General features: G+C 41.5%; 1 protein-coding gene across 1 annotated transcript; it reads right to left on the reverse strand.

Moving 5' to 3' along the window:
* Positions 1 to 5,556: 5,556 nt before the first annotated feature.
* Positions 5,557 to 8,174, reverse strand: il17c (interleukin 17c). The gene is made up of 3 exons (XM_061222689.1): positions 8,076 to 8,174; positions 7,564 to 7,823; positions 5,557 to 6,611 (listed from the first exon to the last, which is right to left on the reverse strand). The coding sequence occupies exons 1-3, from the start codon at positions 8,082 to 8,084 to the stop codon at positions 6,374 to 6,376; spliced, it is 507 nt and encodes a 168-aa protein (XP_061078673.1). The 5' UTR covers positions 8,085 to 8,174; the 3' UTR covers positions 5,557 to 6,373.
* Positions 8,175 to 23,013: the final 14,839 nt, after the last annotated feature.

The raw sequence follows: 23,013 nt of genomic DNA on the forward strand, positions 1-23,013 counted from the left end.
TTAATTTTCACTTCTTTTGTTTTGAAAGTGCATCTCGGCACTACACACTAGCCTTTACTGTACGGTATCAGATCCGGCTATTGCACAATTTAACATTGTTAAATCATATTTGTCCCAATCAAATAAAACGATTTATAATAAATGTCAGAACACAAAAACTTGAACACACACACTTGAACACAAACTTGCAACACATTCTGTGATTTTCCATTGTGAACTATTGGTTGGACTGGGCAGGAAATGGTGTCAGTAGATTATATAAATTAGCCGCAGTACTTCAAATGGACCAGTCTTCTCTTGTTCAGCCCTTGTGCCAATGCTTTTAGTACCAGGAAGAAACAGGGCCATGTACACCATAAAGCTGTTTCAGTGCTGCAGGACATCATGCACTCCTTACCTTACAAACCCTCCTCTACTGCCAAACCAAACCAGTTAACACTCGTGGACTATTATGTATTCCCATCTCAGGGTTGACAATAAAATATAGCTAGGCAGTTGTTGAAGGCAACTGGAGGGCACTGGAACACAACTCTATTACACACGCCAGCAAACATGGCTGGCGCGATAACAGGAGTCTAACTTCTCAAGACATGTGCCAAAAAGCAGTGGGCAGGGCTTGTCCCTGTGACACACCCTGTCCCATAATGTGGGTGGGGGTCTATTGCTGGTGAAAAAAAACAAAAAGTGAATTTCTGTGCGATGGTGCATCATGTCACACTACAGCCTCGCCTCCTTCCTTTACTCCAACACATACAGACACACACACATTTGAATTGACGGACCCCCCTCTGTGTGAGGTGCCACAGGCAGGGTGTGCGTGTATGTGTGTGTGTATGCGAATTACAGAGAATATTAAATGAGATACAGACCTGAATTCCCCAAAGATCAGTCCCCCCTCCCTCCACAGCTCCCTCATGCATTAAATATCATCTCAAATTGGCACCCACTCAGAACCCAAATATAATAAGCAGAGTGCCTGAATAAGGTCCCTTTGTGGATCATTCTCCCTTTCAAACAGAATAGCAATCCCATGCGAGTTGCAGACACCCATGTGAGTCCTGCTTCAGCAGAAAAGAGCCCCCCTTCCACACCCACCGACACTCACCTACACACTATGTGCTAGTGATGATGCCTCATTATATCAGCATCAGCCAGACTGACTTCTCAACCTTGCACCACTTAGTATGTCCCTGCACAGTGCAACATGCGTCGGTAGACACACGTCCTGTGCTTGAATCCATAACCCTCAATTCATGCGTCGTCAGCATTATAACTACATTTAGCGTGCAGCAATTTATGCACACAGTATATATATATATATATATATATATATATATACATACATACATACATACACACACTGTAATTATGAATGTAGCCTGCAGGTATAGCACTCATTTTCTGCATCTGCAACATTCCAATGGCTATAAACACTCACTTCCTGCATGTATATCTCTCATTTCCTGGATCTGCTTGAGATTTCATCCATTTGTTGTGTGTATGGATTTCCTCATGGGGCAGATGGGCTGTGTCTTCCTCTTCACCTCAAACTTTTAATAGAGGTCTCTCTGCTACTTTCCTGTCCTCAATCAGGACTCCCAGCACAGACACACTTTAAAGGAGCTCATTAGCTACTAAACTGAGCTCACCTTCAAATAACCATCGTCTGCTGGCTAGAACGTGCCATTCTAAATCCAGTGATACATTAATGGATAATATATAAATACAATTATACAGTATATTTAAAAGAAGACTTCACAGTATATTCTCAGTGTGAACTTGCAACATGTTATCTGATGCCAGGAAGACATAAAGAGAGAGGTAAAGAGATGGAATGGGAGAGGTAGAGAGAGAGATAGAGAGAGAGAGGTGGATAGAGTGACAGAAGGACTTAAAAACAGCCAAGTGTATCTGCCACACATTGTGCTGCCAGTTAACTGGGGCACAGCTTCACACTTGGCAATTTAAACTTTTGAAATATTGAGGCCTTTGAAATTGGCTACCAAACAGACATACACAAGCACTGCTGCTAGATAAAAGCCTCCTATGAGTTTCATCATATTACTGCCATTTCAGTATGTGGAGAATTTTACAAAAAGTATTTTTGTAAAGTGTTCTGGGGTGCAATTTGGTGGGGTGTCATCATGAATAAGAGTGGTTCAGGGGGAATGTCAGCAAGTTTGAGGAGAGGCCATCCTGACACGCTGAAAATATTCATCACACCTCTAAAACATTTCAGGCACAGTTAAATGTGACTTCAAAGAGGAGCCGATTCATGGCTCATCATTAAAACTCTGCCCTGTACGTCTGTTCTGCTCCTGCAGGAAGCTGACTCTGCCCGAGAGACGTCACACACACTGCACGCCCTCCGACATTTCGCCACCCTCACCTCCGGTCCTGCATGCAAGGGCATGTGCCAAAGATCTTTATCCCATGTTTACCACATCCACTCCACACAAGGTTTTCTCTATCCATGAGGTGCTATATGTACCAATTCTGAATTTTCAGACCAATGCCTCCTAATGCCCCCAAGAACCACCTGCACAGGCTAATGCCCCCAGGAACCACCTGTACTGGCTAATGCCCCCCGGAACCACCTGCACAGGCTAATGCCCCCCGGACCCACCTGCACAGGCTAATGCCCCCAGGAACCACTTGTACTGGCTAATGCCCCCAAGAACTACCTGCACAGGCTAATGCCCCCAGGAACCACCTGTACTGGCTAATGCCCCCAAGAACCACCTGCACAGGCTAATGCCCCCAAGAACCACCTGCACAGGCTAATGCCCCCAGGAACCACCTGTACTGGCTAATGCCCCCAAGAACCACCTGCACAAGCTAATGCCCCCCGGAACCACCTGCACAAGCTAATGCCCCCTGGAACCACCTGCACAAGCTAATGCCCCCGGAACCACCTGTACAGGCTAATGCCCCCAGGAAGCACCTGTACTGGCTAATACCCCCAGGAAGCACCTGTACTGGCTAATACCCCCAGGACCCACCTGCACAGGCTAATGCCCCCCGGAACCTGTATCCAGCTGTGCTGATGAAAAATGCTGGTGACCATTGCTTCTATATGGGTTACCGTCATGTTAATGTTTATACTTACACACCAGTTTGGGGAAGATGGAGGGGAAACACAATGTAAAGGGCAAGTTCGTAATTGGTTAAGTACGTCAGCTTCAAAATGCCAAAGGAATTTTAGCTCCATTTTTATTTTATGAATTTAAAAAAGAAATTAAGAACCTCAGCTCAGGTTTTACCTAAATATTTTCAGTGGCAGAAAGCTCATTATCAGTAACAGATATTTCAGTTCACCTCCAATCCACAGCAAACATGTAAAGCCTGGGAGGAGGAGTGCGGAGTTTGGGGAAGATTGTTGGGAAACACAAGGCAAAGGGCAAGTTTGTAATTGTTAAGTACCCTGGCCTCAGTCCATTCATAATTTCTATCAGGCATCTCATTCTTACTGAAATGTAGACGAGCTGACGAGCTGGTCAATCACACACGACTGTGTGGAAGAGCCGTTTTTATGTGAAGCTGTACTCAGCATTTTACGCCATCTAGTGTCAGGAAAGGATTCCTACACCACAAGCTGCAGTACTGCAGTTTAAGGATCTCAGCTGTCCTTAATTTGATAGTGTGTTTACTAGCAATCCAGGTCGCAAATTGCAGCCCATTACAGATAATGTCTTGGCCCTTTGATCATAAGTGGAAACACAAACAGTAACAAGCATTTATTTAAAAAACCCACTTTACAAATATCTTATTTATAGCCTATTTACATCAGATTAAAATTGAATACCCAGTAATAAAACAATCTCATTAGGACATCAACCACCATTTCAGCTTTCCAGGAATATTATAAGACGTGGCATAATAACCTGTCTGTCGTTGACAATTATAAAATAAAAAAAAGAAATGTCCTGAAGAATGCATGTGTATCAATTACAGAGAAACCATGGCACGTGCAAGTAGAACAAAGACCAGACTGTGAGTTAAAGTCAAGACAGTGATGATGTTTTTCTCAACATTGTTTAGGTATTTTTTCTTCCTGGCGGGGAGTTTTTAACCTTAGATGTTGGTTTTTGGGGGGTTCGGGTTTGGTGTTTCCAATTTTCCTCTTTTTCTATAGTTTTTTTTTGTTGTTGTTTTGGAGATATACCTGCAGAAAGTGAGGGGCATTGATACAGGAAGTGACTGTGATAGCCATAGGAATGTTGCAGATGCAGAAAAGGAGTGCTATACCTGCAGGCTGCATCTATGATTATAGTATATACACTCACCGAGCACTTTATATGGCACATTTTTACTTTATTACACCTACTTATTCATGTGATTGTCTATTCAGCCAATTGGGCAGCAGTGCAATGCATACAATCATTGAGACACAAGTCAGGAGCTTCAGTTAATATTCCCATCAACCATCAGAATGGGGAAAAAATGTTTATCTAAGTGACTTTGACTGTGGATTGATTGTTGGTGGCAGACAGGGTGGTTTGAGTATCTTAGAAACTGCTGATCTCCTGGGATTTTCACGCACACTGGTCTCTAGAGTTAGCAAAGAATGGTGCAAAAAAATAAATTAAAAATCCAGTGAGCAGCAGTTCTGCAGACAGAGACATTACATTAGTGGCATTTGGCAGACGCTCTTATCCAGAGCGACGTACAGTTGATTAGACTAAGCAGGAGACAATCCTCCCCCAGAGCAATGCAGGGTTAAGGGCCTTGCTCAAGGGCTCAACGGCTATGCTGATCTTATTGTGCCTACACCGGGATTAGAACCACCGACCTTGTGTCCCAGTCATTTACCTTAACCACTAGGTTACAGGCCACCCTAGGAGAATGGCCAGACTGGTCAAAGCTGACAGGAAGGTGACTGCAAATAACCACACATTACAACAGTGGTATGCAGAAGAGCATCTCTGAGCACATTATTACATTACATTATTGGCATTTGGCAGACACTCTTATCCAGAGCAACGTACAGTTGATTAGACTACGCAGGAGACAATCCTCCCCTGGAGCAATGCAGGGTCAAGGGCCTTGCTCAAGGGCCCAACGGCTGTGCGGATCTTATTGTGGCTACACTCGGATTAGAACCACCAACCTTATGTGTCCCAGTCATTTGCCTTAACCACTACACTGCAGGCCGCCCTTATGGAGCACACATCATAACTTTAAGTTGATAGGCTACAGCAGTAGAAGTCTAGTATACCTAGTAAAGTGCTCAGGGAGTGCATATATAAAAAGAAATTAAAATAATTAGAGCAATTCATTAAATCAACATTCGTCCGTTTTCCTATACTAAATGATGAATGGTTTATGATTAAGAACATGCAATGCTATTTCTGTGACTGTGTGTGTGTGTTTGTGTGTGTCAGGCATCGGGAACGAAGTACCAATTGCAACCCAGAAATAAATTGAATAAGTGTCTTTATTAAAGAACTGAGACAGTCAAACACCGGCAAACTGCTATGGCAGAGATAACACAGCTCATAGTCACAGTCACATGGGGCCATGACAACAGTAATCCAAATCTTGGTCATGGTCACAGGCAAATTTCCAAACACAGAGAGGCAGGCAGGACAGGGACAGACTGTGATCCAAATCCAATACACAAAGCAAAGTCCGGTAACAAGTGATGCACAATCAAGGAGAAGGATAATCCAATAAGCGGAGGTCAGGGTACACAAAACAAGTTGAAACACAGTACAGACAGGCGGAGACCTGCTGGAGAGAATGGTTTGCACACAATACAAACTAGCAAAAAACTTAGGGAAAACTAAGAGATTAGCTGGATATGATAACACATTTTTTAAATGTAGTTAAATGTATTTAACTGTATTAATATTGCAAAAATGTTAAAACATTGTACATGCAATTTGATTCACTTTTTCTGCAGATTTTCAGAAAATCAATAAATACAATTACATAATCATACTAATAAATAGTCAAATGTTAAATAAATCTATAAATAATAAATAAAATAAATAAAAATGCGTACCTACAAAATAAATCACACAACCATTTTTAAACTCAGCATGTCTACACTGTATATATACTCATCATAAATGAATCACAATAAATAAATAAATAAATAAATACTTTGATACACAAAGACATAATTAGCACAATAACCTAAACAACTGAGAACATTTGTTAAACTGCTAATTGGATTACAAAATTTCGTTTTGTCTTTTCTTAAATCCATGTAAAACCATGTGTATCTATTTATTTATTGGTAGCTTAAGACCATAAGCAATTATAACCGCGTTATCACAATAACGCTGGTGCATTTTACAACAAACACAACATAACGTGAGACTTGTCACTACAGGTGGTTTTAGAATACAACCCTTAATTGGATTTTCTACTGTGAGCTTATCGGGCGTAAACAGGTACACGCCACGGGGACCTTTATGGTACTGACTGCGAATGAATATAAATGTGGTTTTATTGGACATTCGACCCTTTTCAGCACAAGCTGACTTCGTTTTACCGGAACCGAGTTATAGCTCATGTCCTCTTTCCCGTTGATAATGCAACCTTCACAGAGGCATTCGGCGACAGCAATCTTGCTTGGATATCTTTCCTCGTCATGGTCAATTCTGTGGAAAGATGATCGTTTAGATGAGTTAATTGTTCTTACCACGCACCAACAGCATGGAATAGGTATCGGCTACAGATTAGACTAACCAACAGCCCCCTCTCATTAATTCGCTCGCATTATACGCTCAGCGTGGAGTCATACTCAACATATAGCCTGTATGTAAACTAATCTCCCACATTTTATATATATATTAGTTTATCACATCCGAGTACCTTCACCCAGAAATCTAATCACGCTATGCAGTTAAACAGGACACCATCCCTCGAGAACCATCCATTTCAAATGTTGGATCTGCTCAGGCAGCCAATGTCATTATCAGATCTCAAAAGGGCTCCATAAGTGCCGAGCTGACCCTTTCTTATTTCTAAAATTAGGGGGGAGGTCGGAGGTAGGCGCCACATGTCTGACTATAGCCAACCGACTTATTTTTGCTGAAATTGCTGACCGGTTCCACGATGAAGGGTAGACATTATTTAGCGTAGGCTAACTAAATACACTGAGGAACGAGTTCTGCTTTGCGGAAATCTATAAATAGTCTACGCTTCGCGTGGATCGTCTCACATTGACTGTGACCTATTTTTGTGTTATTCTTCCCCTAATGTTCATAGTTCCTCTACCGGCACCGGGGGGATTCGGATTTTCCTCATTGACAATATACTTCCTCGAATGCGTGCATATCCGGATTCTTATTCACCAAGTGATAGGCTACATCTGTAGACAATAGAATTTGAAAAAAAAAAAGATAATAATACTCCGACTTGCCCATTCGATTAGAATTGATAATAGCAAAGGCATGCTACCAGGCTATCAAAACACGCGATTGCTGATTTACACTTGTGAGGGTCTGTCAGGTTGCCATCATCTGATTCTCTTTATTTACCATTATGTAAATACTTAGTCATAATTATCCGTATACCTAAAACTGTAAGCGCAGAGGAGCAGTGTCTTACCTGTGCCGCCAGGGGGATACAGAACGGTTGTGGTACTCCGTTGACGATGTCTGGAGGATGAAGTTGGAACAGCTCAGTGCAGTCCGGGGATTCGGGTCATCCAGTGACTGGACCATGTGGCCATGGGACAGGTGTAGATACTTCATTATGAAGTGCTCCGCGTGGTCCATGAGCTCGTCCTTGTTAAAGCAACCAACTGGCTTCTTAGATTCCGAAAGGGTAGTCAAAAAGAGAGCAACAACTGCGAACACTATGCAAACCTGGAAAAAAAGGCATATAATTGTAATAGTGGAAATTTACTTAAAATAACAATCCAAGAAAGTAGCATGTCTTAAAGATACAAATATGATCGAATTAAACTTTTCATAAACACCGTGGTTATTAGAGCAACTCCTTTATTTACCAGTCCAATTGACGCCATTAAAATATAGCCTAGCCTATTTCAATTAATTCAGAATATCAGATGGAATAAGTTAAAAACAAGAGTAGTGTTGTCACAGTCACTGTCTTACCTTCAACATCTTGAACAAAGTGAAGTAGAAAATAGTGCGGCGTACAGTAACCGTTAAGCTTGCGTTTCTGATGCTCCATGTTCTTGTCGCCCATTTATAATGACTTGCGCGTGTGTCCGGGGAAATCCAGCTTTGCAGAACTTAATGGAAATAAACAATTTAGGGCCGTTTACTTCCCTTTCCCAAAGAGCAAACTCCTCCCGTCGAATTGCAGTGAAAGGAATTGTCGCGTGGCCCTACCCCAGGGCGCATTCGGTTTCCACAACCATTCGTGAAACAAAGAAGTGTATGTGGGAGTGTGGGTTTGGACTGAGGGTAGACCGAGGGTTGCGAACGGACGCATCATTATTACGTACTTCATTCGAAGCGAAAATTATATAACAAATTGAAGTGAAAATATGGTAATGAGATTTGATGATTATTTACGTCTATTGCATAATATATCATATATATATATATATGTAAATGTATATATATATATATATATAAATATATACATATATATATATATATATATATATATATATATATATATATATATATATGTAGCCTATACGTATATTTCAGCCGAGATCATAGTAGGTTATGTAAACATTGCTACACAGCTGAATACTTCCATTCATACTCATTTCCGGCAACAACAAAAAAAATACTTGGTTTTAAATATGAGCGCAGTTTAGGTACAACTAGCTTCTCTATTCTTTTTTTTATTTTATTATTTATTATTTATTATTATTATAATTTTTTTAAGATAAACAAAGATAATCCATAAAGAACCAGTAACTCTTTTGAAATTTCAGCAGACTCAGACATTAGACTTGATTTATGGCCGCTGTGATTTTCCTTTCTATTATTTCGGAAATTACTTTTACTGCTTAAGTGTGCAGACACTGAACAAACTCCACAGTCAACTGTGGTTATGACGTCATGAGCTCCTGTTATGAACCTTCAAGTGCAGAGCAGGGTTATTGTGGTCCAAACATATTCAAAAATAATTCCGAAAATCACATCAGTTTGCTTGGTGGTGTTTGGAAGCATATCCACGGCAAAATTGGGGTCTCCAAGTCTAAAATATGGCACCTCCATACCAACAAACTCTTTGGAAGGGTAGCACAAGCATCTGGAGTTTGCCAAACATCATTGGAATTATGAATATATGAATACTGGAAGAGAGTGCTATGGTCAGATGAGACCAAAATAGAATGTTTTGGTCATACGCAAAATTAGAATCAAAATGCAAATTGGCAATTACATTTTGTTTTCATTCCATATGCATACAAACTATGTAATAGTTCAAATGAATGTGCAAAAGCCAGCTTTGCATTTAGATTTTCAAATTAATGTATGTACTTTATCTGACAATATTAAAATGTCAATGCAAAGACCTTTTCACTTTCAGTTGTTCTCATCCTCTACCACAAATTCCCTGTCATAATGTAAGTGAAAAATGAAAAACCACATTAGAAAATAACATTTTCTTACTGTAACTGCATTATCCATGACAAAAATCTAGTAATTAAATTGGCTGATGGACTGCGTTGCTATGAGCACAATAAACAAAACCAAGCATCTGGGGTTTACCAAACATCATTGGAATTATGACTGGTCAGATGAGACCAGAATCAAATGTTTTGGCCATACACACCATCAACATGTTTGGTGGAAAAATATGAATGCATACAAGGGAAGGGCCTCATGCCTACTGTCAAATATGGAGGTGGGTCATTGATATTTTGGATATATTTTGCTATTCAAAACAAGTAGGTTCAAGTGGATAACAATTTGTTAAGCCACAAATAATATATTGAAATGCATTAAAAACCCTAAAAAAGTTTTCATTATAGTTATAGAAACAAAGTGTTGATTGAAGTTGATGCACATTGTGAATTGGTTATTGAGTAGAACAATCACACCTGATTTTGTCAGAGACCTGCCTAGGTGCTGAGGGAATTTTAATTTCATCTTTGGAATAATTTTGTTCAAGATGGAGCCAGGAATAAATACAGAAGTGGGTGAGGAAGCAAGATGAATGACAGGATGATGGATGGGGAGAGGGAGAGAAATATGAATATGAATATATTCAACATAGAGGATGGATGCCGGATACCTGGATGTATCAGCTGATGATTGCCAGGGATGGATCAGGCGTGCACAGGCGTTATTTCCCCAGTGTATAGCCTAAGAGGACATATAGTATGGTGTGATGTTTGGAAAGTAGACTGTCCAAATGAAGTGACTTCTGGTATTGTTTTCACTGTAAACACCGTAATTGAGTATTGGAATTTTGCTTAGTTTTGGTTTCTCATTTTCATTTCATTTAATTCATTTCATGTCTTTTCTGTTGCATAAACTGTGATTCCAGAAAATGGAGTGCCATTCTGCTTTGTAATGGAAAGTCGGTAAAAAAAATTACAAATTACAAAAACAGAAGAAAAACTACGGAAGACAATATTACTTCAAAGACTGCATCTACTGTAATGCCACTGGTTGTTAGTATTTTTTTAGATCATTGAGCTATGATTGACTTGTTAGAAGAAAACTAGTGTTGATATTTTGTAGAATTATTTAGTTTTGAGACATGTTTGCAGTGTTTTGGTTGTTGTAATGCATTATGGGCATGAAATTAACCGTTGCGCCAAGCAGCGTGTTGGTGAGGAGAGTTGTATGAAGAGTTTTGAAAATGTGAGCTTAGTATTAAAAAATGCTTGATAGCAATTCTAAATCAGGGGTGCCAATAATTGTGAAACCTGTTTTTGTGGAATTATAGATATTTTTTTAATGGTTTGAATCCATTAAAGTACTCGAGACATGTTGGATGACATAACTATAGCTCATAACTATTATTTTTTAGTTCACAGCATTTTTTACAGTACAGTACTTTTCAAGGGTGCCAATAATTCTGGAGCCCACTGTATGGATAGTTTGGTTGTATTTGGTTTCCAATTTTAAATGTACACAAACTACAAACTCTCTAAATCTCAGAAGCAAGATCTTTAAAACAACCAATCAGTCATAAGCACAAAGGTGAATCCTTCCTTGAGCACAACTGGGGTTTTCAAAGTAACATTCCTTGGGATTTCCTTCTCAGCAAATGCATGTGTCATCACAGGTGATCGCAGATATTTCTAATAACATCTAATACGTCACAAAATATTGCATTAGCTCTGAATACTAGCGATAAGCCATTTACTGATGTGAATGACCATAAGCAAAACTCACAATCAGAACTGGGCAAATCCAGTCTCCTCATAACTAATGGCTACAATTACAAGCATACAATGTCATTGAAATATAATTATTCTCTTATGAACTTCCACTCACCCACACACACACACACACACACACACACACACACACACGCGCAATGAGGATATGGAATTTGCTTTTGTTATCACATTGCATAGCACTGTCGTCATCTCCCCAGGAAACTCACCTCAGCCAGTCTGAACTTCCACTGATAAAGTATCATATTTCTACTTCCTACCTCCAGCCCTGCAACTTTACAACGACTGATACTGTGCTTATGTCACATGTGTGCATGTGTGTTTGTGCATGCATGTGTGTGTGTGTGGGTATGTGCGCGCATCTGTGTCTGTGGCATATTTACAGACACAATTAGATTAGAAAGATATGTCATATTTTATTTCGACTTCTTGAACAGGCCCTCCTTCCCTGGCTATTTCCTGGATATGAATGACATACACTGACTGTAACATAAACTATTTAAACCTGTTTTACTTCTTCATATGCAATAAAGGAATCACATGCACACACACTCTCATGCACACACACTCACAAACAAACACGTGCACACACACACAATGGGCCTCATTTATCAGTATTTTTATAAATCCGTGTGTTAATTTATGTGTGATCGGAACTGAAATAAATGCCGGATTGATCAAATAAACGTAGACACACCTTTTTTTGTATCCACGTGTGTATGTTGATAAATACCAATCAATCTTAAACAAAAAGTGTGTGCACAGAACTTAAGATTAGCATACATTGACACCCCTAAAATACCTCATGAGGACCACAGAATTCAATTTCAGGCAATTTAAAGAGATGGCAGAGAAAACATGAAAGTACTCTGCTTTAAAATTCTGTGTACCCTACACATGATCTGATTTCCTTTTTTTTTCATTATATAATTGTGTGTGCTACAGCTATTTCATAAAATGCATATTATCCCAGGGTGGCACTGTAGCACTGCCGCCTCACAGGAAGAAGGTCCTGGGTTTGAATCGAATCCCGGTCGGCCAGGGCCTCAGTTTGCATGTTCTCCTTGTGTTCGCGTGGGTTTCCTCTGGGTACTCCGGTTTCCTCCCACAGTCCAAAGACATGCAGGTTAGGCTGAGTCTAAATTGCCTGTAGGTATGAGTGTGTGAGTGAGTGTGTGTGTGTGCCCTGCGATGGACTGGCGACCTGTCCAGGGTGTATTCCTGCCTTCGCCCAATGCATGCTGGGATAGGCTCCTGCGACCCTGTTCAGGATAAGTGGGTTAAGATGATGGATGGATTGATATTACCCCTTTCCACTTTGACCCCCCCCCAATGGGCAATTTCCACCTATTATGTACTAGTCCTATAAGTGTCAATATCTCAAACATGATATACTGCACACAAAGACTTAACACGAAGACTTAAATGAAGGAGTTGGCTTGTACCATTCAGAAATTTGAGACAGAACAAATTTATGTCAGAGCATGTACATACACCGTACACAAACTAAAATGCTAAATGATTACACAAAACCTTACGTTTTTATAGTTTAGCAATGTCTCAAGACCAATGCAGAACTACTTTATATTTGTGCACATGTCAATTTGTGTACAAAATATGGATAGGAATTCAAATTCCATGAGTTCAAATTCTCAAGCGTCCCAAAATCTCTCCAAATAAAAAACATTAATGACCAAAAAAAAAATTAAAACAAATTTTTTGAAAAATCTGCTATTTGGAGTGGTGTCACCATCACTGTTGGAGCTTTTGATAAGTAGCTGATTTCAATGTTTCAATGTTGAAACTAACTGGGAACATATTGCTGTTGTTTTACCTGACAAGAGTTTTACCTGTTCCATGTACAATGGAACTGGTAAAACAAAAATGGTTTGACATTAAACTGGAGGGAACATAGAAATAAAATTAGAGGAAAAATGTTGCTGGAGGGCAACAGTGGTATGTTTTCACTGTCCTGTGCCAGTCCCCAAGAAGCTGAGTACACAAAGCACCTGAAGATGTTCTGCAATTGGACAGGAACGTTGTGTGGATCTTCTGAGTTCTGGCTCCAGTTTGTTGCATAGTCTCAGAAGGAGTTGTCTGGGCAGTTGAAAACTGATGGATAGACTTTTGGTGTTTCTGTAGGACATGGGATTCGCTTGACCGTGACAAAAACACCCAGAATTCCCCAGCGAAATGCAGCTGTGCTGTGGAGAAGTTCTCATGGAACAGGGATAGCATGATGCAGCATGTGACTGGCCCGCAGAAATGGAAAGTACAAAATGCCTTTGCTCACAGAGCGCTCAGCCTGACTCTGGACAGTAAAGGCCAGTTTATAGTTAAGTGATCTACAATTTTTACCAACATTTTACTCAACTGACGCTCATAGGAAGTATGAACTAAGAACGCATTGCCAAAGTGGAGTCATTGTGAGCTGAAGACCTGGAAGCTAGTCAATGACACTTCACTAAAAGTCATTGCAACCGACCATGAAATGTGATAATCACTGGTGGCAATGATCGTACATCACTGAACTGTAAACTGACCACTTATCGCATGAAAGCGGCAAGGTCACCCATTCACAGAAATGCTGAATGAGGAAACAAACGCATACGGGTGCACCACACTCAACGCGTGTGTGTGTGCGTGTGAGTGTGTGCGTGTGTGTGTGTGCGTGTGAGTGTGTGCACGCACATGTCTCCACATGGGGTTGTCTGCTCTAAGACCTACACTCATTTCCCCCTCCCGCGTCTTCCTCCCTCTGCCAGAACAGGAGGATGGAGTGAGGGGCACCTGGAATACCCACAGCAGAATTGGCATTGCCGGGGCGACTGGGGACTGTCCCACAAGCACTAGAGAAGTTGTGACTTTCACATGACTTGTACCAAATAAAATCCCTCCAGACTGACCTTTAAATCCCCACATCATGACTCATAGCAGAATTGGGAACAGAAGTTAATAACAGCTAATAATCTAGCCATAATTTTTGTTTTTATGTCACAGCTTGAAGGCAAAGCCTTTATTTAACCATGAATACCCAATTGAGTTAGGAAGAAGTACCACAGCACTAAATTAATAAAATCAGTTGTTACATAGCTGACACTTTTATTCAAAGCGATTTACAGGGGATTAAAATCCCTCCTGGAGCAATGCAGGGTTACGGGCCTTGCTTAAGGGCCCAACAGCCACACTTCTCTTATTGTGGCTACACTGGGGCTTGAGCTACCAACTTCTCTGGGTCCCAGTCTTGTAGATTCATTTGATAACTCATTTTAAACGGCAGAAAATGGATTTGCATGCATGAGTTATTACATTCTGGTGCCAAACTACAAGCAGAGACTGCAACAGGTCCATTTCACTCACACCCCAGTGCAATGATGGTATTGGGTGTGAATACAGGCTCAATCCACATGTGGTTAAAGTGAAGTCTCAGCTTTTATTAAAGTGTATTTTTATACACTTTGGTTTCAGCATGTACAAATTACAGCACGTTATACATCGTACCGCATTAAGGGCACCATAATTGTTATTCTTTAAATATTAAATCTAAAATAGTGTACATTGTCAAATCAATAAGAAATATATCTTTATTGCCAACATTATGGAGTATCACTGCCTGTGTTGAACGCGAATAGCTGTTTGTTCATTGTTCGGCCTAGTAGAGTACTTATAACACATCTTTATGCATTGCATTGATTTAAAATAAACATGCAGCATTATTGTGTATTATTTCATGCTTTTTTATTTCATATTTCATTAACTTTATTTCAGTTAGGGGCGGCACGGATGGTGCAGTGGGTAGCACTGCCACCTCACAGCAAGGAGGTCCTGGGTTCGAATCCCCGTCGGCCGGGGCCTCTCTGTGCGGAGTTTGCATGTTCTCCCCGTGTCTGCGTGGGTTTCCTCCGGGTACTCCGGTTTCCTCCCACATTCCAAAGACATGCAGGTTAGGCTGATTGGAGAGTCTAAATTGCCCGTAGGTATGAGTGTGTGAGTGAATGGTGTGTGTGCCCTGTGTGATGGACTGGCGACATGTCCAGGGTGTATTCCTGCCTTTCGCCCAATGTATGCTGGGATAGGCCAGCCCCCTGCGACCCTGTTCAGGATAAGTGGGTTCAGATAATGTATTCAGGTATCAGATCCACTGTGTTAAATGTTTGTCGTGAGAAGCTAGCTCACAAAAAGGGGGGAAATATGCACAGTGAGAACTAAATAAAAGAAGGAAGAAGTAAAGCAAAGTGAACACTGCTTATGGGAATGGTTGAGTTACAGTGCAGTCTGTAAGTATTTGGATGGTGGTATCATTTCTGTTCTTTTGGCTCTGTATTCATGGACATTGGATTTGAAATGAAGCAATGGATAATGTGGTTAAAATGCAAATTCCCATCCATCTTTAATTTGAGGGTATTTGCATCCATATTGGGTGATCTGTGAAGGAATTACATCCCTTATACACAGTCCTTCCATTTTAGGGGACCAAAAGTAATCGGACAGTTGTATTCAATCACTTCCTTAGTGTAGGTATAAGAAAGTTTTCAGTACCTAGTCTTGATTCTAGGGTTTTGATTGCCTTTGGCATTTGTAATTACTATTTCTCAAAGAGAAATAAGAACAAAACTGGCAAACAATAGGCCAAACAATAGGCTTGCCAAAATTGGAGCATAATGATATAAATAAAATGGTACAACAATGAATGTGTTCAATTCATATTTGATGTGTTACTGGAATAAATCTCTTATAATGAGGACATATTTAAATGTGGAAACATTTAACCATTTATGTTGACATTCATTTGTATTTATTTATTTATTTATTTATTTAATATTGCCACTAATAACCTTCCGTACAACGGTAGCGTTCAACATTGTTTGGATCGAGATTGTTTACACTGGTGGACAATGGTATTGGCGACTAGGCAGGAGGGGTGGGGGGTGCTACTGAGAGATTGTAATTTCAGTTGGCATAAGATTTCAGTAGTGTGAGAGTGTGAGTTGGCGCCAGAAAGCCAACACCCAAACAGTGTTGGCAACCCTGTCCTTGCTTTATTTCAGTGGAATGCCGCACCCTCACTGGTTTAGCCAGTCAAGTGCGAGAGGGCAAGGTGAACTGGGAGCATGCAGTAATAGGATAGAAAAGAAAGCAAAACAGGTATGCCTGTCTGCAGCAACTTCTTGTAAAATGTAAATAAACAATATGAGTTTAAATATGAATGTATTTACAAGGTTTCGCTAGATAATTGGCTTGAAAAGTATTGGTTTCCATCAAGCTGTTGGTAGCCTGCAAGCCTGCTGAAAATAAGTTTGTCAAGCTGGTTTAAGCTGTGTTTTCAACACTTTTAGCTGGTCAACCAGCTGTTAAACAGCTGACCAGTCTATATAATCATCTAGTCAACCAATTTGGCGACCTGCTTACTCTATCAGCTTACCCTATCATGCCCAGCTAGAGACCAGCTTTGACCAACCACAGACCAGCAATGACCAGCTGGAAGTGTCGAAAACTCAAATAAAACCATCTTAAACCGGCCGAGAATCCAAGCTAATCTTAGCTGGAATCAGCGGGGAAGCTAGCTGCAGTAGATAGCTATATACATTACATTACAATGACTTTTCACTCTTATCAAGAACAGAGTACAATAGTGAGGAACATTAGTGTTTCTTTGAGTGCAATATCACGAAGACGGCACAGAGGCCTATTCATAATAAGTGTAAATGTTAACCGAGAAACAACAACGGTACCACTGGACAGAAATGTTTGCACACTGATGCCTATGAAACTGTCCAAAAGGAAATCCAAAGAAAGGAAGATACATCTAAATCTTAAAGGAAATGTAATCTCTGCTTATTAGAAAGCAACAAACACCACTAGGTAGACAGTAAAAGTTACTTGACTTGCCACAGGTCCATTATCACTGCCCAATAGCAAGTGTCTGGAGTATGCCTGTGATGTAATTCAGACACACACACACACACACACACACACACACACCTGTTAGCAGACAGGAAAAGATTATAGCAGAAGCACACAAACATTTTAAACCCACAAATTCTCTATGAGCCAGTTTCCTCTTTGGTGTGGGGAAAAAAAGGGGAAGCTGACCTTTTGCTGCAGGAACAGAAAGGGCATTTCTATCTCCTCATGCAATGTCTTCACAGCCAATCGAAAGATCATGTGCTACACGCTGCGGCTTTCTGAAGACAAAGGAGATTTTCTGAGGTCGCGGGAGACAGATTCCGCACTGAAGTCGTGACATACATGAGGACAGTTCAATGATCTGTCATTACATTACAGAATGTAATGTATATTCCCAGTCTGCTCTCTCCCTCGAAGACACCCCCTGCAACGTGGGCCTCCACGGCGTCGGAACCCCTCGAACATCAGCTACCCCTGGACTTTGCGGTCACAGGGGGACTATGGAACTGCCAGTCTGCCACTCGGAAGGCTGACTTCATCCCCACATATGCCTCCCTCCAGTCCCTACAATTCCTTGCCCTAACTGAGACCTGGATCACACCTGACAACACCGCCACTCCCGCTGCCCTCTCATCCTCCTTCTCCTTCTCTCACACTCCACGGCCTTCCGGCCGTGGCGGTGGTACTGGTCTTTTAATTTCCCCCTCATGGAAATTCTCTGTTCTCCCCCTCTCTGACCTGTCCATATCCACTTTTGAATTCCATTCTGTTGCAGTATCCTACCCTACTAACCTTTTTATTGCAGTTATTTTATTGTAGTTACCCCTCTGCATACATCTGATCACCACTTCATCTCATTCTCTCTTCCTCTTCCTCCCCATCCTCCTCCCACCCACACTTCCTCAGCCCGCTGTAACCTCCACTCCCTCTCACCCTCTTCCTTTGCCACCACTGTCACCGACTCACTCCCCCCTCTCAAATCCTTCTCCAAACTCCCCACTGACTCTACATCTGCCACCCTCCTTTCATCTCTCTCCTCCGCCTTTGACTCTCTCTGTCCCCCTGTCTCAAAGCCACCTCGCACATCCCCTCCCAGTCCTTGGATATCTGACACCCTCTGTACCTCCAGGGCCAGCCTCCGCGCAGTGGAGTGGAGAGGAAGTGGGGAAAATCCAGAGACCCTTCAGACCTCACAACTTACCAGTCTCTCCTGGTAAGCAAAATATTATCAAACACAAATTCAGAACTCCACTTCTAACCCCCGGAAACTGTTCTCTATTTTCTCCTCTCTCCTCAATGCACCGCCTCCTCCACCTAAGTCCTCCTGATGACTTTGCTGATTTTTTCGATGAAAAGCTCACAGACATCCGCAGAGCCTTTACAACCACCGCCCCCCTCACTGTGCCCTTCCCCCCCTCTAGGCCCATCCGTTCCTTTTCTACTTTCTCCCCCCTTACAGACTCAGATGTTTCTCAACTCCTGCTCTCCCACCGCCCTATAACCTGTGCCCTTAACCTTATCCCCTCTTCTCTTCTCCAGACTATCACACCTGACATTCTCCCATTTGTCACCTCCTCCCTGTCTTCTGGCTGTTTTCCAGCATCCTCCAAGAGGGCCCACATCACTCCGCTGCTAAAAAAGCCTACTCTGGATCCCTCCATCACGAGCCGCTTCTAGTCAACTTTCTTCTTTCTTTTCTAACAACAACCTGCTAGACCCCCATCAGTCTGGCTTCAGATCTGGCCACTCGACAGAGGCCGCGCTCCTCTCCGTCAGTGAATCACTCCATGCCGCATTCCTGTCCTCATTCTTCTAGATCTCTCTGCTGCCTTCGACACTGTGGATCACTCCATCCTCCTGTCTGCCCTGTCAGCAACGGGCATCTGTGGCACAGCCCTGGACTGGATTGAGTCCTACCTCTCTGGTCGCTCCTTCCAGGTTGCCTGGGCTCAGTCCTAGGCCCGCTTCTTTTTTCTCTTTACACTCGTTCCCTTGGCCCTGTGATCACTGCACATGGGCTATCCTACCACTGCTATGCGGACGATACCCAACTTTTCATCTTGTTCCCACCATCTGATACACAGGTTTCAGCCCGTATTTCTGCTTGCCTGAGTGACATCCAGAGCTGGATGGACAACCACCATCTAAAGCTCAACCCAGGTAAGACTGAAATGATATTCATCCTTGCCTCTCCCCATCTGGATCTCTCCATTTCCCAAGGGGATACCACACTTACGCCATCACCCAGTGCAAGGAACCTCGGCGTGGTGATGGACAGCAGACTGTCCCTCTCCGAGAACATTGCGGCAGTGACCCGGTCTTGCAGGTTCTTCGTATACAACATACGGAGAATCTGCCCCTTTTTCACCCCCTACTCGACCCAGCTCCTGGTCCAAGCGATGGTTCTGTCCCACCTGGACTACTGCAATTCCCTCTTGGCTGGCCTCCCAGCGTCCACCATCAGACCCCTCCAACTTATCCAGAATGCAGCTGCTCGTCTGGTCTTCAACCTTCCCAAATACTCACATGTCACCCCCCTGCTTACTTCCCTCCACTGGCTGCCTGTCATGGCTCGCATCAAATTCAAAACATTGGTGCTAGCCTTCCAAGCAGTTAAGGGGTCTTCCCCAGCTTACCTACAAAAATCATCAGACCCTACACCCCTGCCAGACCTCTTAGTTCAGCCTCCACAGGCCGCTTGGGACCTCCCCCTCTCCGAACTTCCACCTCACGCTCACGACTACTGTCTGTTCTGGCTCCTCGGTGGTGGAATGTACTCCCCGTTGAGGTCAGAACTGTAGAATCTCTTCCCACCTTCAAGCGCAAATTGAAGACGCACCTCTTCAACAGCACCTCTCCCCGTCCCTCCCTACCTCCCTGTGAACCTTAATTGTTGTCTTTCTATGATTTACTTTTTTGTGTATCGGTATTTTTAGTTTGGCTAGGTAAGCAGTGTTTGGCTAGTTAAGTTTGGTCACTTTTGCTTTGTTGTTTGTTTATTTGTTTGTTTAAAAAAAAAGAAAAAAAAAGGCCCTGGTCCTTATCGTTGTTGTACAGGTAGCAGTTGAAATTGTACTTCCCTCTAGGGTCTTTCAGCACACTTATCCCTGGTTATGGGTATGCACTTTGTTGTATGTCGTTCTGGATAAGAGCGTCTGCCAAATGCCATTAATGAATGCCTCTCTGGTAACGTCCTTCCGCAGCAGAAGAGATCTGAAAAAAACTCCCGTCGCCCATTTGTCATCACAGGTTTTCCTTTATATGTTTTAAACAGGATGTACTGTATGTTTTTTGAGTGACAGCTGAAAACAGAACAGATAGAGCAGAGTGACAGCTGGGCTGAGCAAAGACTTGGGCAGCAGACAAGAGCCATGAGACATGAAGGACGAACGGCTCACAGTGGTCTTACAGACGTGGCTGCAAGAGAGAGATTTATTTTCAGATAAAGTTATTATCTGTTTTCAGTGTCCAACAACCCTGTGGCTTTCCAGGAGCTAGAGTATGGTGAATAATCTGCCAGTATCCGGTTCCTATTCTGCATCTATACATTACAGAAATACTTCAGAAATGCATTCACACAAATAATGTGGGGTTTTTCAAAAAAAGCTGTGTCTACTCCAGTTTGACAAATCCTGTGGATTTGTTAGTTCACCAGATTTAAAAGAATATTGATAACTGAGGCCCAATATGTGTATTCTAACATATTGATGACTGCAGTTAACTGGTTCATACATTGTTTTTGATGGGCTTCTCTGATGCATCATGTGACTGATGCATTGATGTTTAAGTAGACCCACCCTTGTTTACTTTGACCACTAGTTTCTGTGGCTCAAGACTGAAGACCGATAGCACACAGGAAAAGAAAGACTAGAGGATCAAATCGCAACTTGTCCAACAACCTGCCAAAGCATCTAAACCAGTGATCATTCCTAGGGGGTATTTCCGGAAGCTGGCTAACTGAATAAGCCAGACTTCTGAGTAAAACCTGCAAGAGCTACTTTTACTTAGTTTTAGCCAGCTTTGTGAAATACCCTCCTGGTCCCGGAGAGCCACAGGGTGTGCTAGCTTTTTAAATTACTCAATTAATGCGATTAATTAAACAGTTAACGCTCTCACCTGATTCTTGGGTGGTTGCTGATATTAAGCCAAAAACAAAAACCAGCACACCCCATAGCTCTCCAGGATCAGTCACTGATCTAAACAATGGAGGAATGATGGAGAAAACAACATTATCCAACCACAATATTGTGGTCTGGCACAATATGTTTACATACCAAAAATACATGTCAATAAAATATAGTAAATATATAATAAAATATGGCAGCATACTTATACAAATTAATTATTAATTATATTATTATTATATTCTCACGCCTAGATACAATATGTCTCATACTACTTTGAATCAAATATCAAAGATATTTATCATTTATAATTATGAACAGAGTGGGGGAAACTACTCTGAAACTACAGCTACTGCAAACTGAAAGTAGTAGAACTACAGCCAAGCTACCCTAAAAAGAAATGTAACTTACGAAACTGCAATCACTTGTAAAAAAAATAAATAATAATAAATAAATAAAAACACCATACTTTGAAATGTAATACAGATTTGTATAATAAAAACAATGCTAAATTAAGTGACACAGGAAGGTGTGGTTTTATAAAAAATAACAGGTCATTCATTATTATTATTGAAATAAAACAAGGGCATTGTAGAGGATGGAAATCTCGGATTACATGTCAGAACATAATCTTTTATTTAGCATGGAACATGAGCAATTAAATATGATCATATTGTTCCCCAGCTGTGACGTGGAGTGGAGCAATCAGAATAGAATAGAAATATTAGCTTACAAAAGGTAGTAGGAAGTTCCTGTAAACTACACCTCAAACTGGCAAAAAGGACAACCGCTACATAAATTTGAATGTAGTCGAACAACCTGCAAATCACAGAAAATCTGAATTAAACTACTATATTTAAGTTCATTATGTATTTTACAACTGTAGAGATATTAACTTTTTGTAAACACCACATGACTGTAAATGGCATTATAGGTTCTATACCTATAAAGGCCCTTGATGTTTTGTTTTAGTAAATATTAGACTGTAGCCAGGACTGTTTGTAGATTGTTTTCGCATGTTTTCTGAAACTATATATGTCAGGCAGAAGGAATGAGGAACCAATCGCAACCCGGAAATAAGTTGAATAAGTGTCTTTATTAAAGAACTGAGAGGTCAGGCAGGCAATGGTCAAACACCAGCAGACTTGAATAGCAGAGATAACACAGTTCATAGTCACAGTCACTAGCAAAGAATCAATCACTGGGCAAACAGGTATGACAAGGGCAATCCAAGTCTTGGTCATGGTCACAGGCAAAAGTCCAAAGGCAGGCAGTACAGGCAAAGGTACCACGATCCAATACACAAAGCAGAGGTCTGGTAACGAGTGAACCAAAATCCGATAAAGAGTGATCCAAAAATGAGCAGAAGGGAAATCCAATAAGCAGAGGTTTTTGAAACAGGTCGAAACACAGAACAGTTTGCATACATTACATTCTGGCAAAGACTGAGGAAAACAAGGCAGGTTAAATACACAGAGTGATTTACAAGCAGGTGTGAGTGAAGAAAACAGGTAATGAGACAGAGGTGAACAGAATGAGAGAATGAGTGAAGGCTACAAAAAGCGAGACGAAGAGGTACAGAAACAACACTAGGAAAACTGCAGAGTTTGGGGAATGCAGGGCATGACAATATACACCTATAACTATACAATAATGTAGAATTTCCCCAAACCTTTAAACACA

The sequence above is a fragment of the Conger conger genome, chromosome 15, assembly GCF_963514075.1.
Source record: "Conger conger chromosome 15, fConCon1.1, whole genome shotgun sequence".
In the NCBI taxonomy this organism is placed as follows: domain Eukaryota; kingdom Metazoa; phylum Chordata; class Actinopteri; order Anguilliformes; family Congridae; genus Conger; species Conger conger.